A 15,196-nucleotide genomic window follows, 5' to 3' on the forward strand; every position below is an offset into this window, starting at 1 on the left:
GGGAATGAAGCCCAGGAACAGCACAGGGCTGGGATGAGGGGAGAATTCACATGGGGTCAGAGCCCTTCTCCCTTTATCTTTGGGAGATTTGGGTAGCTTACTTTATTTTAGTCCCTTGCAATACATTTATATAAAGCTGCTTTGGGTTGAGTGCTTCTTAGTGCTGGTCTCTGCTCTATTTAAACATAAATGTTTTAAAGTGCACAGATAGGTTTTTAACAGGGAAAAAATTGCATGTGAATTACATTTATTTCTTGTTTACCCACACGGCTCCAGCTGACACTTATCGACAGATTAACTTTCACTAAACTTTCTATGTAATATGTTTTAAAAACCCACTTCAAGTACAGATTCTATTAGTTCCTGACCTTATGTTTTAAGAGGAAGAAAGTGGCTTTACACTCCATGAAATGTGTTAATGCATGGATAGAAGTCCTCTTATCCTCCTGCTTACATTAGGTCCAATCAGGAGAATGGATTATGTTTTTAATAATCTGACATTAGTATTAAAAGTAATATTTAAGGCATTAGGATCCATAACTGGTGCAGTGTGTTCAGAGCTTTCTCTTTGTGTGTGTGCACACACGGCTGGGCTAAAACATATGTTTATGAAACAATGCATTAGCCCAAAACCTCCCCAAATATATGGGGATAAATTGGGGCAGCAGATTACTGCTGACATCACTTTTTCAATTAGAGGCAGAGGGAAGATTTGATGGCCATTTTAAAACTGATTATGGAGGGCAGGGATTAGAGGCTGTTAGGAACAGGAGGTCTTGCTCTCCTCTCAGCCTTGGCCTCCTGGAGCTCTTGTAGACTTCAGGAGTGGGTGCTGCTTTGGGGGGATGGAATAAGGCCAGAGGCACTGGTGGCACTGGTTTTATGTACAGGTCATCTGTACATGGGGCTGGACCTCTCTGTCTGTCTTAGTCCCTTGGAAACATTGCATGGGACAGGGGAAGAAATTTGGAGTCTTTATCCCTAAGCTGAATGTTTTAGGGGAAAGCCAAGACTTCCCAGCTGGTCTGGGTGGGTAAACACTGAACCCTGCTAGACTGGATCTCTTCTCTCTGTCTTCACTCATGGTTTGAGGGACATTTGAGTCATCTCAAGCCCTGATGTCCCCTGCATCCCCTGGAAAAGACAAAAGGGAGCTGGAAAAGAAACAGGGAACACGAAGAGGAGAAAGTGGTATGTGTGGCCATCAGCATGCAGAGGAGTGGGCTAGGATCTGCCATCCCACACAGATTTCTCCAGTGTTTAATTCCCTCCACTCAGAACCGTACTTCTAGGTGTAGTTTGTCTAATTGCAGCTTTTAGCACTTCAGGCTCACTTCAGCTTCGTCGGCTCAATTAATCATCCTTCCAGTATCAGAAATCTTCTCCTCATGGGGTAGTCACAGCCCACGGCCACGTCACTGCCCACCCTCCTCTCTGCTAAGCTGTAGATTGCTAAATGGAATTACAGAAGGGGTTTTTGCACCCCTACTGGTGCTTACAGCAAATTTTAGACCTCTCCTATGTTTTAAGAAGCCTCCTTGGGAAGCCTAACGTGAACCTAACACTCCAGGCAGTGCTGGATGCAGATATAACTCCACAACTGCTATTTCCTGTTGGCAGGAATTTGAGATCAAAGTGCTTCAACTTCCATTCCTCAGCTGCTGGGAGAGCATCCTCCCTTGTTTTCACACACACACACACACACACATACACACCTCTCTTTCTCTTTCACATCTCTTTGGACAGCAGGACTCCCGAATTGCAGGGAGCCTCCGGCTTTTCCCCCTCCGACGGCAAACAAGGCTTTATCTTCGCAACATATGTGCAGCAACTGTTGTTTGGTGGCAGAAGGGAAATCCACAAGCTATCCAGCCACTGCACCTGCCTGCTTGGACCGAATTCCCCTACTCATGTTTGCTCACTGGAGTTAAGCAGGTCCTGGGCTGGGAGACCAGCTGGGAAATCCAGTGATTACAGGCACAAACAAACGAGCGAGGGGCGGGGATGGGCAGCCGCTCCTGTTTGACCACCACCGAGGGAATTTGGCAATGCACCATCCTGACTCTTCCTTTTAATTCCAGTCGGGGGAAATTCGAGTGAGCCAAAGGAGGTGGGAGACGGGGTATCCCCCACCCTCCAATCTGGACTGGTGACACACCTTGTCTGGAGTGCAGGGGGAGCGTGGTGGTTCGAGGTGAAAACCCTGGGGTTCACAGACTGTCCTGCCTTCCTCCTGCTCTGCCACGGCCTTTTCTTACTCTGAGCAGGTGTCTGAGCAGAGCCTCTTTGTCTCCAGCTTCCAGACACAGCAGCTGTTTCAGGGGGCCCTGCTGGCAGCCTCTCACAGGTGTGGTTTTGGCCAGCACAGGGGTAGAAAGTGGAGGGTGAAGGGATGGGTTATGCAAAGCTCATGGTGTTCAGCTGAAAACTTCCCTCCCCAGAAATACTGCAACAGCTGGGTCATCTCTGGGTAGGTAAGAGACGAGACCCCACAGATGTCTCCATGCTTGGTGTCTCCCAGAAAATAACAGGAGTGACTCCTTGAACTCAGCACCCAACAGATTTCATCCATGTGTACAAAAACTGAATTAATTTTAAAGGTTTTTCTTAGTGTTCCTGGTGTTCTTTCCAGTTGGTCAGCTACAGTGTACAAAATACCAGCCCAGATAAACTGATATTCCTGAATACCGATGGATATTATTCTGCAAAAGCTTTGTTTGGGAAGGTCAAGTTGGACGGCATTATCTCATATTTGTGACTGAAAAAATCCACAAGGTTCCTAAAACACAGGGAAAAAGGCTGCAATTGCCTCCTATATTGCAGAAGAATTATCTGTGCTGATTAAGCTGTCGCTCGTTAGCTCGCCACGCTTATCAAGGCACCAACCCACAAAGCCTTTGACCCCAGCAGGAATGATAGCACAGAACATTTGGACCACCTTGGGTCACCATGCACCCATTTTGCATTTTTTCCCACTAATATCATGTGTAAATATATGCACAGCTGACCCTGCTGGAGAGAGAGTCCCCTGTCCCCTGCAAGAGGCTTCAGTTCCCCTGTGCTTCCCTTTGCAGTGTGAGTTCAGCCAGACTTGTGGAAAGCAGGAGATTTTGTTTGCGCCTAAATCTTTGTGTAGGATTTTCCTTAAAGGCCCTAATGCCATGGAAAAACATCGAGAGGCAAATTCTGCTTTGGGTTACACCAAAAGGGGAGTAAATCAGCTGAAGGTGGTGAGGGAAGCTGGATTTATCCCAGGGAAGGCAGAAGAAGAGCTCAGCCCCTTGCACTTTGCTATTTTCTGCACCAGCAGTTCTGGCCTTTGAAAAATGAGATGCATTTTTCTTGTAGCTTGAGAGGAGCCTGCAAATGCCAGGTGACAGAAAGCAGAGGAGAAGTCTGAGGCTCCTAAATTAGAAGCTGTGGCAACTTCAGGCACTGTTCTATAGAAGCTGCCCTTGGCTGTATGTTAAATGTTGTTTTCTTGTGATTGTCAGCATTTGGTGTTAAAAAGATGCTCAGGGAAGGCTCATTCTACCTCAAATCCATGAGGTAGTGCAGTGCCAGATTGGAAGATTTCTCTCTTTATGGGATGGGGTTTGGATCAGCTTGGCCTAGTGGAAGGTGTCCCTGCCCCTGGCAGAGGGTGGAACGAGATGGGCTTTAAGGTGTCTTCCAACCCAAACCATTCCCTGATGATTTTGGGGTCCTTCCCACAACATTTCCCACAAGGCAGCTGGTTTGGGCATGGACTTCTCATGGAGTGCTCTGCCCACATGGGTGCTGAGCAACTGGTGATGTGAACAGGCAAGCCAGGTCTGGGAATACGCCAGGATTTAATCTGGATTTAATGTAATCCATTTAATCTGTTTCCTAGCCCGGCCTTCCACAGGAAATGGGAGACGGAGCCAAAGCATCCTGATTCTGTTTTTGTGCTTGCTGACCTCTAAGGAGAACAACTGCAGGACCTGTGCAGACCTTGAAACAAGGGGATGGAGCATGTTCAGGAGATTTGCCTGAATGTGTGGAGGGTAAAATTCCATCTGAGCTCTGGGGATGCTGCTGAGCTGGGAAATGCTCCTGTCAGCCACCAGCACGCTTAAGGAAATGTGCCTGAGGCTTGGCAAAGACATGTTTTTTGAAGCTATGGAGAATCCCACTGTCCCAGCCTGAGTTTTATGTGAAGTTTATGCCTAAATGGTTCAGCCATAACTGCAAGTGTAAGAGAAGAATATTGTGTTCTGTTCCTGTGTAATAAAAATGCCAGCTCTGGGACTGCCACCCACTGGGACAGGGACTAAGGGGGCTGAGCCACAGATCAGCCTGGGAAAAGCAAACCAGCCCACTCAGCCTAACTCAAAATCCTTTCCATGGATTAACCTCCCAACTCTCTCCCCTCCAAAACTTGGATTTATTACTCTGGAGCTCTCCAGGTAACATGAACCATCCACAAAATGGAATGTCCTGCATGCTGGCACACCTCTAGCAGAGTTTAGAGGGCCATCAGCAGGGCTGCTTGGATACAAGGAAATGGGAATCATGGAGTCACAGAATAGTTTGGGTTGGAAGGGACCTTAAAGATCATCTTTTTCCACCCCCTGCCATGGGCAGGGACACCTTCCACTATCCCAGGTTGCTCCAAGCCCTTTCCAACCTGGACTTGGACACTTCCAGGGATGGGGCAAGTCCACCATCTCTCCTCTATTCCACCACTGCCTGCTGCTCAGCATCTTCACCAGTTCATTTTGGCCATGTATCAACCACAGCCCTTGTCTGTAACCTCATCTGTGCCAAACAGCTTGGAGAAGAAAAGGTTCCTATTATAATCTTACCAGAGTGAGATGAATGCAAAAACCTTGTGGGAGAACACAGGTTTTTGGACGGACTCTGGAGCTGCATCAATTTCCAACTGGAATAAAAGACAATGTGGGGTAGCTTAACCACCAGTAGCAGCACCAAGGACTTATTCAATGGAGGAACACAACAAAGTATGGCAGGGCCAGGTAGTAAAACACAGGTTAAACCAGGTAAAGAGAGCAATTTTGGAGGGTAAAATTCCTGTCCTGCTTGACAACCTTTGTGCAAAATCCCTGAGCATCGTCCTCAGCTGACACAATTCTGATTGAAGCTTAAAAAAATAGGAGTGAAACAGAGACAACTGATGGAATGTGAAAAATTCTTACCTAAATGAGTTCCTTGATGAGTTTTACTGGGCCTCTGAGCACAGGTGAAGAAATGAGAGTTTTAAACCCTAGAGGCCCCTGAACTGCTGGTGCAGATTTTCAGCCAAGTGCTGTGTGAAGGCATTTCTTGGGCCAGGCTGGGAGTTTGGCCACCAAGGTATGAGCTGGAAATTCATGTCCTACACTTCTAACTAAAAGAAAGATGAAAATGTGTAAATTGGTAAAAAATGTTCCATTTTTCCAAACACTTACCAGAGAGTAATGGAGAAGCCCAGGGATGAAGGGAACAAGGCCCTGACATGGTACAGCAGCCAGAGAAGATGGTCTGTGAGATGGTGGTGGAGACACTGTGCAGATCAGACACCAGACCTGAGTCTGCCAATAAGGCATGAGGATAAATAAGTAACATTAGTCTATGGAAATCAAGTGTGAAAACATGGAGATGATTGTCAGAGTTCTGGGAAAACCAGCTGAGACAAATGGGATCTGTGACTGCTCAGTGTGACAGAAAACCAGCTGGGAGGCCACTGAGACTGGGGGAGGAAAGATTGGAGTCTTCTACAAGTCAATAAAGCCTTCCTGACAAAGGTGAAAAATTGTGGGAAGCAAGATCTGCATGGGGCAATTAGCTCAGTCCATTTTCCTATTTGGGGATTAAAACAAAGCTGAGCTCTGAAATAAAGAACAAGCTGTCCTGACAGCAGTGGAACCGAGTCTCTTTTCCCATGGAACTGAGCCCCTGTACTCTCCCAGACCTCTGACCCCTTCTCACCTGGGAGATCTTTACCTTTCTTTTGAATTTTGAGGGGTTCACAAGGCGGATATGCAGTGTGTGAATCCCTTGGATGGCCAGCGAGAGCACAAGGAGCCAGCACAGAGGTCCTCATGTGCTTTGGGTGACCAGCTACATTCAAGCATGTCCTTGATGGCTGGATGTACCTTGAAAATGTGCTTTTGCAGGATGGGGCAGAGGGAAACCCATGGCCAAGCACAACAGGATGCTCCCTGGGCTGGGTGTGCTTTTATTCCACATTATTCCCTGTGGAAGCTCCCTCTGCACCACATCTACTGCAGCCATGTTGCTGTAACTGGGATATGGGAGCCTGGTCTTGCCCTCCTCAACAAGCAAGTCACAAAAAGCAGCTTATTCAAGCAACTTAAGAACAAATAAAAGCAGCATAACCTCTTTTCTTGTGCTTTGTGGGCAGCCATGTATATATATATATATATATATATATATAAAATCAGTTCTGCCAAACTTCTTGTTTAAATATTGGAGCTGTGCTTATTTGTATTGTTGGTGGTCCCCACAAGGACCTGCTCTCCTTGCACGGGGATATTGTTTAGAATGAAGCCCAGGCTGGCTACTTTGCCATTAAAATTCTGTGCCAGCCCAGAGCTGACAATATTGAGGCTTTGCTAAATGTGTGTACGTGTAAGTTCATTAAATGGGTGCTGACTGTTGTTACACAAGTACAGCAGTTGAGTGCTTTCTGTATTAACCTTATCACCTGATGGGCAAAAGAAAAGGTTTAACTAAAGCTTAGGACTAATTGAACAGTATTTCAGCATTTTCTTATGTAAAACTGGTTCTGGTCTATTGTTTTTATTTATTTGCAATAACTGTGCTCATTCAAGTTTGTAATGACACTGCCATGGGTGAATAGAATTTGCTTTAAGTATTATTCTCCCTTTTCCTATCTCCTGCCTTCTCTAAACTGTGTCTCTCAGGAGAAAATCTGCAACAGAGCCTGGTAAAAAGACAACTCTCTAAGTACACAGTCATTTTGGGGAGATACGTTCCCAAGCTGTGTTTTTAAAATTACTTTCAGCAGTTCCTGTTTATTTTCTCGGCCTGCCTTGGGTATTTCCTGTCGGGATGAGCACTGAGCGTGGAGCTGGAGGAGATAGGACAGAAAAAGCCTCCCGAGGAAAGGTGGGAGGCGTCTTATCATCAAGACACGGCACAAACCAGAGCACTTTCTTTGCTCGGTTGCCACTAGAGTATGCTCTCGTGCTACAAGTTCCAGGGATTTTTTAAAAATAAATCACTGTGTAGCACGAGGCCGTCTTTCAGATGCTTTCTACTTGCCCCAGTGGTTTTTTTTTTCCTAAGTAATACTTTTTGTTTAATTGCTGTTGAGCACATACTCAAAGCTTTGAGAAAGCCTGGAGGGTCGCTCTGTGGTGAGGTGAATCTACCTTGGGTTTGGACAACTCCTAGCTTCCAGAGCGTGGGTGAAAACGGCCAAAAAATATCTTACCTGTGTCTAAAAAATCACAAAAAAAGAGGTTTGCACGTCCTTCCTGTCTTGGTCAGACCCCTGGGTCATGGCTGATGAAGAAAGGGGAGGCAAATCTCACGAATTAATAGGTTTCTGCTTACAGAAGAAACATGTAAATTCCCCTTTTCAACATAAAGTGTGCCTGTAATCCCAGCCTTTGAAATGGTGGTAGTTATTCAGTAAGATAAAGGCTGCTGTGAGCCTGCCCTACCACATTACAGCAAAGTACTTTGTCACTGGCACCCTAAAAGTTCCAGTTTCTGCATGACAAAGATATAAAACAACTTGCAGGACAATTAAAGAACAGTTTGTCCTCACCCTATTATTACCAGCCATTCTTCCACGTTTCGATATTTGCCTGTAAATTGCTACCTCCCCCATCAATATAATTGTAATCAGCCATGGTTAACATTTGTCTTTGGATGCCTTTTCCAAGGGAAACACAAAGAAGGAAAAATACGGCAAAGAAAAAAGCCACGCTCCGGATAAAGAGCCTCGCCACCAGCCTGCTTTCACACACAGGCTGCGCACTTTGCTGCTAAAATTACATTTTAGGAGCCCCAACAGGCACGGGAACAATGATCCCGCTCATTTCCATAGTGACAATGGCTGGCGGAGGATTGGAACATGTCTTTTTCCTCTCCCCGATGAACCTCAGCCAACAACGGCAGAAACCCGCCAAGGAGTTGAGTCTGTGGAAGCTCTTGGTCAGCACGGAGCTGGGAGGTTCCCTTTGGGATGGGAGGCAGCCACTGGGCCCAGCCGTTCTCCAGGTGGTGTTCACACCTTCAAGCACCAGTTCCTTCAGGCAGCCCCAGTGACTTCTGAGTGGGTCGAAACTTCAGCTTTCCTGCACAGCCCGGCTGAGTGCACAGAGCTTCCCTAAATTCATAAAATCGTAGGTGGTTTGGGTTGGAAGGGACCTTAAATCCCATCTCATTCCACCCCCTGCCATGGCAGGGAGACCTTCCACTAGCCCAGGTTGCTCGAAGCCCTGTCCAACCTGGCCTTGGACACTTCCAGGGATGGGGCAGCCACAGCTTCTCTGGGCACCCTGTGCCAGGGCTTCTCCACCCTCCCAGGGAAGAACTTCTTCCCAACACCTCATCCAAACCAACTCTCCTTTAGTTTGGAGCCGTTCCCTCTTGCCCTATCACTCCATGCTCTTGTAGAAAGTCCCTCTCCAGCTCCCTTGGAGCCCCTTCAGGTACTGTAAGGCCACAGTGAGGTCACCCCAAAGCCTCCTCTTTTCCAGGCTGAACAACCCCAACTCTCTCAGCCTTTCCTCACAGCACAGGGGCTCCATCCCTCAAATCATCTCGGTGGTCTCCTCTGGACTTGCTTCAACAGGTTGATGGCCCTCCTGTGCTGGGGGCCTCGGAATTGTAGAAAGTCCCTCTCCAGCTCCCTTGGAGCCCCTTCAGGTACTGTAAGGCCACAGTGAGGTCACCCCAAAGCCTCCTCTTTTCCAGGCTGAACAACCCCAACTCTCTCAGCCTTTCCTCACAGCACAGGGGCTCCATCCCTCAAATCATCTCGGTGGTCTCCTCTGGACTTGCTTCAACAGGTTGATGGCCCTCCTGTGCTGGGGGCCTCGGAATTCCCTTAATGCCTTCCTTGGTTTCATCTTTCAGGGGTTTTGTGCTGCTCTTTCAGCAGGGCCCTTTGGCAGCAGCTTCTCCAGCCCCCAGAACACGACGTGTGTTTCCTCAGTTGTGTCAGCCCTTAATCCTGCTCTTTTTTCCTTAATAAATGCAAACCTAATTTTCTAACGTCTCCACTTAGATCTAATCCATGAGGCTGTTTATTATCCTCGTTACCCTCTTCTATACCTTTTTCATTTGTATTCAAAACCCTCTCTTTAATCTGTCTCAATTCTCCAGGTATGGCCTCGCCGCTCTTTTGTACAATCCCATAATGATTTCCACGGATGTGTTTTAGTCCTCTATCGATAGGTCTCGGGATGTTATTTGCCTTCCTTAACTACTTCCCGCAGCGGGAATCGCTGCTTTTAATATTCTGTGTGCTGACATCTCCAATCTTTTCCTTCACCAGCATCTTTTGCCACCCCATCCTGGGGTTAAATATTTATTATCTGTGTACCAGCACACTGGGGCTGTGGTGGGGGGCTGCAGCCTGCACCCAGCACTGTCCGAGGAGGGGTTTGATGCGACAGAGAGCAGCCAGAAGGCGCTGATCCTTAAAAAACCTCGTCCAGAAGGGACGATCCCAGGAGCCAGGAAGAGGCAGGACGCGCTCCGGTCCCCCCCCCCGCCTCTCCGCTGTGGTTTCGCCCCGTCCCCCCCCACGGGCGTTGGTCCCGCCCGGCCGCTCGGCCGCACTCACTGTCCGCCACGCCCCCTCCGGCTGTACCACTCCTTTCATCAGGGGAGGATAGAAGAGAGCGGGAGGCCGCGCTGAATCGCCTCACCGGGGTTGCGGCTCTCTCTTTTTTTCTGTCTGAGGGCTGTAGATAAGGAAAGTCCCCAGAAGGCGGTTTGGGGAGAGAGAGGAGGCGAGCGGGACAGGGATGCACCCCCCGCGAGGCGGTGGGTGGCACAGCCCGCCCGCCCCTCGCGGCCGAACCCGGAAGGTGGCGGTGCACATGGGCGCAGGGGCCGGGACAGGGACCGGGACCGGGACCGGGACCGGGACCGGGACCGGGATCGGGATCGGGATCGGGATCGGGATCGGGATCGGGATCGGGATAGGAAACGGGGCGGGAGGAGCCGCCGGGGCGCTGGGCACTGCCGTGGCTGCTCTCTACACCGCCACGCTGCCGCCCGCCCTGCCCGGCGGGGATGCGGGTAACGTACCGGGTCGCCCCAGCGGCGAGGGTGGGGACCCTCGGCCCGTAGCGGCCGGTGCATCGCCGTCAGCCTTCGGCGGGCGGGGTGGGGGGATGAGCCCTTAGGGACTGGTGCATTCCTGTCACCCCATGGGGTTGCTGTCACGCCATAGGAACTCGTGCATCAGTGTCACCGCTATAGGGTTGCTCACCCCGGAGGAGCTGGTGCACTGATGTCACCCCTGGAGGGTTGGTGTCACGCCATAGGGTTGTCGTCCCAGAGAGTTGCTCACTCCAGAGGGACCGGTGTATTGTTATCACCCCATAGGGTTGCTGTCATCCCATAGGGATGCTTATGCTATAGAGATTGATGCATTGCTGTCACCCTTGGAGGATTGCTGTCGCCCTGTAGGGTTGTTGTTACCCCATAGGGTTGCTCACTCCAGAGGGGCTGGTGCATTGCTGTCACCCCATTAGGTTGGCGGTCATCCCATAGGAATGCTCATCCTATAGGGGCTGGTACTTCATTGTCACCCCATACGGTTGCTGTTACCCTATAGGGACTGGGGCATCAGTGTCCCTGCAGGGGGTTGCTGTCACCCCGTAAGGATGCTCGTCCTATAGGGACTGGTGTGTTGCTGTCACCCCCATATGATTGCTGTCACACCTTAGGGTTTCTCCCCCTTAGGGATGGGTGCACTGCTGTCACCCCATAGGGCTGCTGCTCCCGTTAAGTCCTCGTAGTCACTGATGCAGTACAGCCACTTTTGGGGTGCTCACCCCATTGGGGTTGGTGCATTTAAAGCTCTCTGTAGGGGCACTGGCCCCACAGGTGGGTGCAGCAGGGACACCCTGCATTGGGATGTGCACCCCTCGGGGCCAGGGCAAGTGCCCAGTGGGGTCAGCACAGCAAGGTCCCCCCTGGGGCTGGTGCCCTTGGGCCACCCCATAATAGTTTGCCTGTATTTGAGCCTTTCAGCAAAGGATTTAGCCGGGGGCCCTGGGGACAGCTGGTGATTTTAGGAGACAGATGTGCCATCCTGCCAGATGTGCTGTCACTGCCATCGCTTTCCCTGGCCTGTGCAGCAGGGAAATCTTTGGATCTGCCTGTCTGGAAGTGCAGCTTCCTGACAGTGTCAGACTCTGAATTTTTGTGTTTGGCACTGCTGATCCCACAGCTGGGACAAAGTTCTCCTGTTTGGTCCTGCTGTGCTTTTACTGGTTTCATCTGGTCTTGCTTAAAAAATACTTTGGTTCTGCGTGTGTGGTTTGGGGATAGGAGGGCTTGGATTTTCTTGGGAATGTGTTGGTAATTTTTTTGGCATGGAACAAGCATCCAGGATACTTGTCATCCCAGAGCAATGTTCAGTGGCTCTGTTTAACTCTGCCTCCTGGCCATCAGTGGTTTGAAGTCCAAGCTGTGCATGAAATTCCTTCTCAATAAACGGCCTTTTAATGAATGCATGTATTTTACAGGCTCAGGATGTGTGGAGAGAGACACTGGCCAGGCTGGATGTATCAATTAATATGTCATGATTGATATATTTACAGTTGTTACCATTTTGTCTTTTATTATAATTTTTGCCCTTTTTTTGTCTTTGGAAATCACCCTGTGCTCTGAGCTGTTCATGCTGCACAAAGCCTCAGGAACCTGGTTTTTAATTGTGCTTGAGCCTAGATTTTCCCTCTGGGATGCAACCATTAGCAGCCTTTGCAGAGAGGGATGCAGGTTCTCCTGATGATGTGATGGATGAATGCTGGGATTCACTTTCTGTTTGATGTGGATTATCCCAGTAGTCAGAGTGAGCAACCAAACAGCACATGGGTTCACCCCACTCTCCGTAGGTTATTGAGGTTGTTTTATCCCATTTTGGAAGCAGGAAGGGGGTTGGTCCTTGCTTAATTTCCAAAGGCATCCTGGTTCTTTGTGCACCCCTCCTCTGCCAGTAACTTTGGCCAGAGATATTGAGGACACCAACTGGGGCTGTGCCACAAACGGGGGTGCAAGCAGAGAGAGGCCCCAGGAGTGGGGTCTGGGTGCTTTAACAGGCTCCCAGCAGCCCATGTTAGAGGGAATTCTGTTAGAGGGAATCTCTCAGGACAGTGTCCCCCGACCATCCCTGTGACCTCACTCCTTGTCTCTCCGTATTTATTTATTTTTTTGAAATTTCTTCTAGATCTGCTGCCTGGCTTCCATGTGTTTACTGGCACTGTGCAGAGACAGGCTCACCCCTGCTGTCCCCTTGTGCCTGTCCCAGCCAGCATTGTGTCCCATCACATTGTGTCAGGACTTTTTTTGGCATTATTCCCCTGGTTTCTCATGGCTTGAGCATGGAATGCTCCAGCTGGAGTCTCTGGAATGTCTGTGCATGGCTCTGCTCGAGGTGCTTGATTTGCCTGTGCCTGAGCATGGAGCTCAAACTTGTGCCGCTGAAAAACCTGAGACTACTTGTGTGGGTAAAGAGCTGCTTAAGGATTTGCTGTATCTGCTTTCAGGCAGGGAGCCTAGTATTTTATTTTATTTTTTAAGCTATCTGTATTTTTAATTGTTCCTGAAGTTTGCAGTGATCTGAAAGTGTCAGAGGCAGTCGGTATTTCCACTGCCAGCTTGCTCGTGTTGCTTAGTGTTAGAATAAAGAAATGAATGAGAGAATAACAGGGGGAGAATGAATTATACGTCAGAAACATCCACAGATGTTAAAACAGCTTAAAAAGGGATCAAATAAAGTTAAAAAAAGAGAAACAAGCCAAATGTTCCCTGTGATGTTTCAAACATCAGCTCTGAATGTTGCTGGGGATAAATCAGAGTTCAGGCAGCATTGGGCCTGTTGCCTGAACACCTTTGTGAGGGAGTCAGGTTGGGCAGTCAGAAACTTGTTTACATCAGGAGTCGTAGAATATTCTGAGTTAAAAGGGACCCACGAGGATCACTGAGTCCAACTCCTGGCCCTGTGGAGTTGGAGGGAATGAACTCTTCAGTTGGAGCCAGTGTCTGAAGATGTCACAGGTCATTCTGTCTTACAAGAAATACATTAAAACCAAGTTTCTGGGTGCTGTAGTTCTTCCTCTGTGTGTTTTGTTATTTAATATTGGTGTTCCTCACTCCTCCAGCCCGTGGAGGCTGTAAGGGATGCTCAGGTGTGTGGGTGGGAGATGGAGAATTAACCTTCTCCAGAGCAGTGGGTGTTGTGTACTTATTTTGATTTTCCCAATGGAATTCAACAGGCCTGCAGCCTGGGAGCTTATATTTTGCAGGTCTTTTTGTTTTGTTTTTTTCCCTTAATTCTTACAAGGCAAAGTTGTGCTGGTGTATTTCAGAGCTTGGCAGTGGCCTCCACCAGTGTTTTATTTATATTATTTTTTCAGCTTCCTAGTTGATTTGTGGCTGTATTTCTTTGGGGTTATTCTTGCCCTTGATATGAATGTCACAGCAATGTGAATGAACTTTAATTTTTGCTGTTTTAGATGCACATATTTCTGTGTCCCAGAAGGGCTTTAGTGGAGGTGAATCCATGCCTGGCTTGGGAGCAGCATCCCTGGGATGTGATGGGTCATGGGCATCACCAGCTGCTGCACACTGGGGAACCCCCACAATGCCAAATTTAGGGTTTCCTTTATTATCATCGTCCTTTGCTGCATGCAGGAGGATTGGTCCCTTCCCAGCCTCACCATGCCCTGGAAATGTTGGAGCTGCTGAACACTGAAGGGCTCAGAACTGGGATGTGTGGTTTTCTCATCGAATCTGCTGTTGGGGGGCTGCCTTGCAATAGGGTGAAATTTTCCTAAAATAAAAATAGCCACTGTTTGCAAGTGCAGGAAACTCCATATCTGAGAGATTTTGGTGCAGGAAGTGGCAGGTTTGGCCCCAGTCATTGCCAGGCCACAGCTCTAATTCTGCAGCAGTTGCCATGGGTTGACTTGCATCTTCCTTTTAAAATGCACCATTTACTGGTGGTGTCAGGATTTAAAGGTGCCATTTGTACAACCCCCCTCCTTTGCATGGCGTGGTGAGGACGTGATTGTACAGAAATTTAAAATATTGTTAATTTAGCTTTTAAAGCCGCTGGCTCCCTTTGTTTGAGTCTTTCCCATCTAATGATGGGACAAAGCTGCCACGACCTTGGCACTTGCAAAATTAGCAGGACCAGTAAAATTGGATTATGGAATTTGAGGGAAAGAAGGGAAACCAGCTGTAATTTTAAATTTTTGTTCATCCCTGAATGTGTTGTGCTTATTGAATATATTCAATGTATGTTCAGGAGTGGTTGCTGCAAAATGCTCCAGTGTCAAGTGCTCTAAAAATGCCAACTGTTCTGCTAACTGGGTCTTTGTGTGGCAGTTATTTGTCCTGGCATAAAATACAAACAAAATGCAAAATCTAAATGGTGTTTCTAATGGGAACTTGGTGCAGCATTCACTGACAGGTAAAGGAGTTACTTGTGAAACAGAATTGCTTTAACATCAAGGGAGAGCAGCATTCCCAGATAAATGGATGCAGATTTGCACGATCAGTAATTTTATTTTTCCTCTTTAAAAACGGTAAAGCTCTGGTTTTGTGTTGGGGTTTTTTTTTGTTTTTGTTTTAGGTTTTTTTTGGTTCTTTTTTTTTTTTTTGTGAGAAGCAACTGGGTTGTTTGCGTTGCAAACTGCAGTGCTTGAAAGTTATTGAGTCAGATGGTTTTAAATTAAAAATACACACACACAAACGTCTGCATTTTGAGTATCTCAGGCCATTCTTTGCCCGAGCCTACCTATATTTTCACTTATCTGTTCATAAAAGTCTCGCGAAAACATACAAAAGATATTTTGTGCAATGACATCAGAGGGAGAAAATATTCTTAGAAAATTTCATGCTGTTAAATCTCCACAGATTTACAGTTTTATCCAGTCAAATTAATGCAAAACCCCAATGCAAGCATTTGGATTTTGAAAACTTTGGAGGA

General features: G+C 48.0%; 1 protein-coding gene across 3 annotated transcripts in view; it reads left to right on the forward strand.

The window, feature by feature from the left end:
• The first annotated feature begins 10,025 nt into the window (after positions 1-10,025).
• Positions 10,026-15,196, forward strand: part of TMEM260 (transmembrane protein 260) — a 40,684-nt gene continuing 35,513 nt past the window's right edge. Inside the window, exon 1 of one of the 3 annotated variants that reach the window (XM_032112555.1) lies at positions 10,026-10,272. In XM_032112555.1, the coding sequence (XP_031968446.1) occupies positions 10,071-10,272 (202 nt within the window). In that variant the 5' untranslated portion in view covers positions 10,026-10,070. Of the gene's footprint in view, positions 10,273-10,301; positions 13,261-15,196 lie in introns of those variants that run through there. The other 2 variants (XM_032112557.1, XM_032112556.1) reach the window with 2 other exon arrangements.

Source organism: Corvus moneduloides, chromosome 6 (genome assembly GCF_009650955.1).
Source record: "Corvus moneduloides isolate bCorMon1 chromosome 6, bCorMon1.pri, whole genome shotgun sequence".
NCBI classification, from domain to species: Eukaryota; Metazoa; Chordata; class Aves; order Passeriformes; family Corvidae; genus Corvus; species Corvus moneduloides.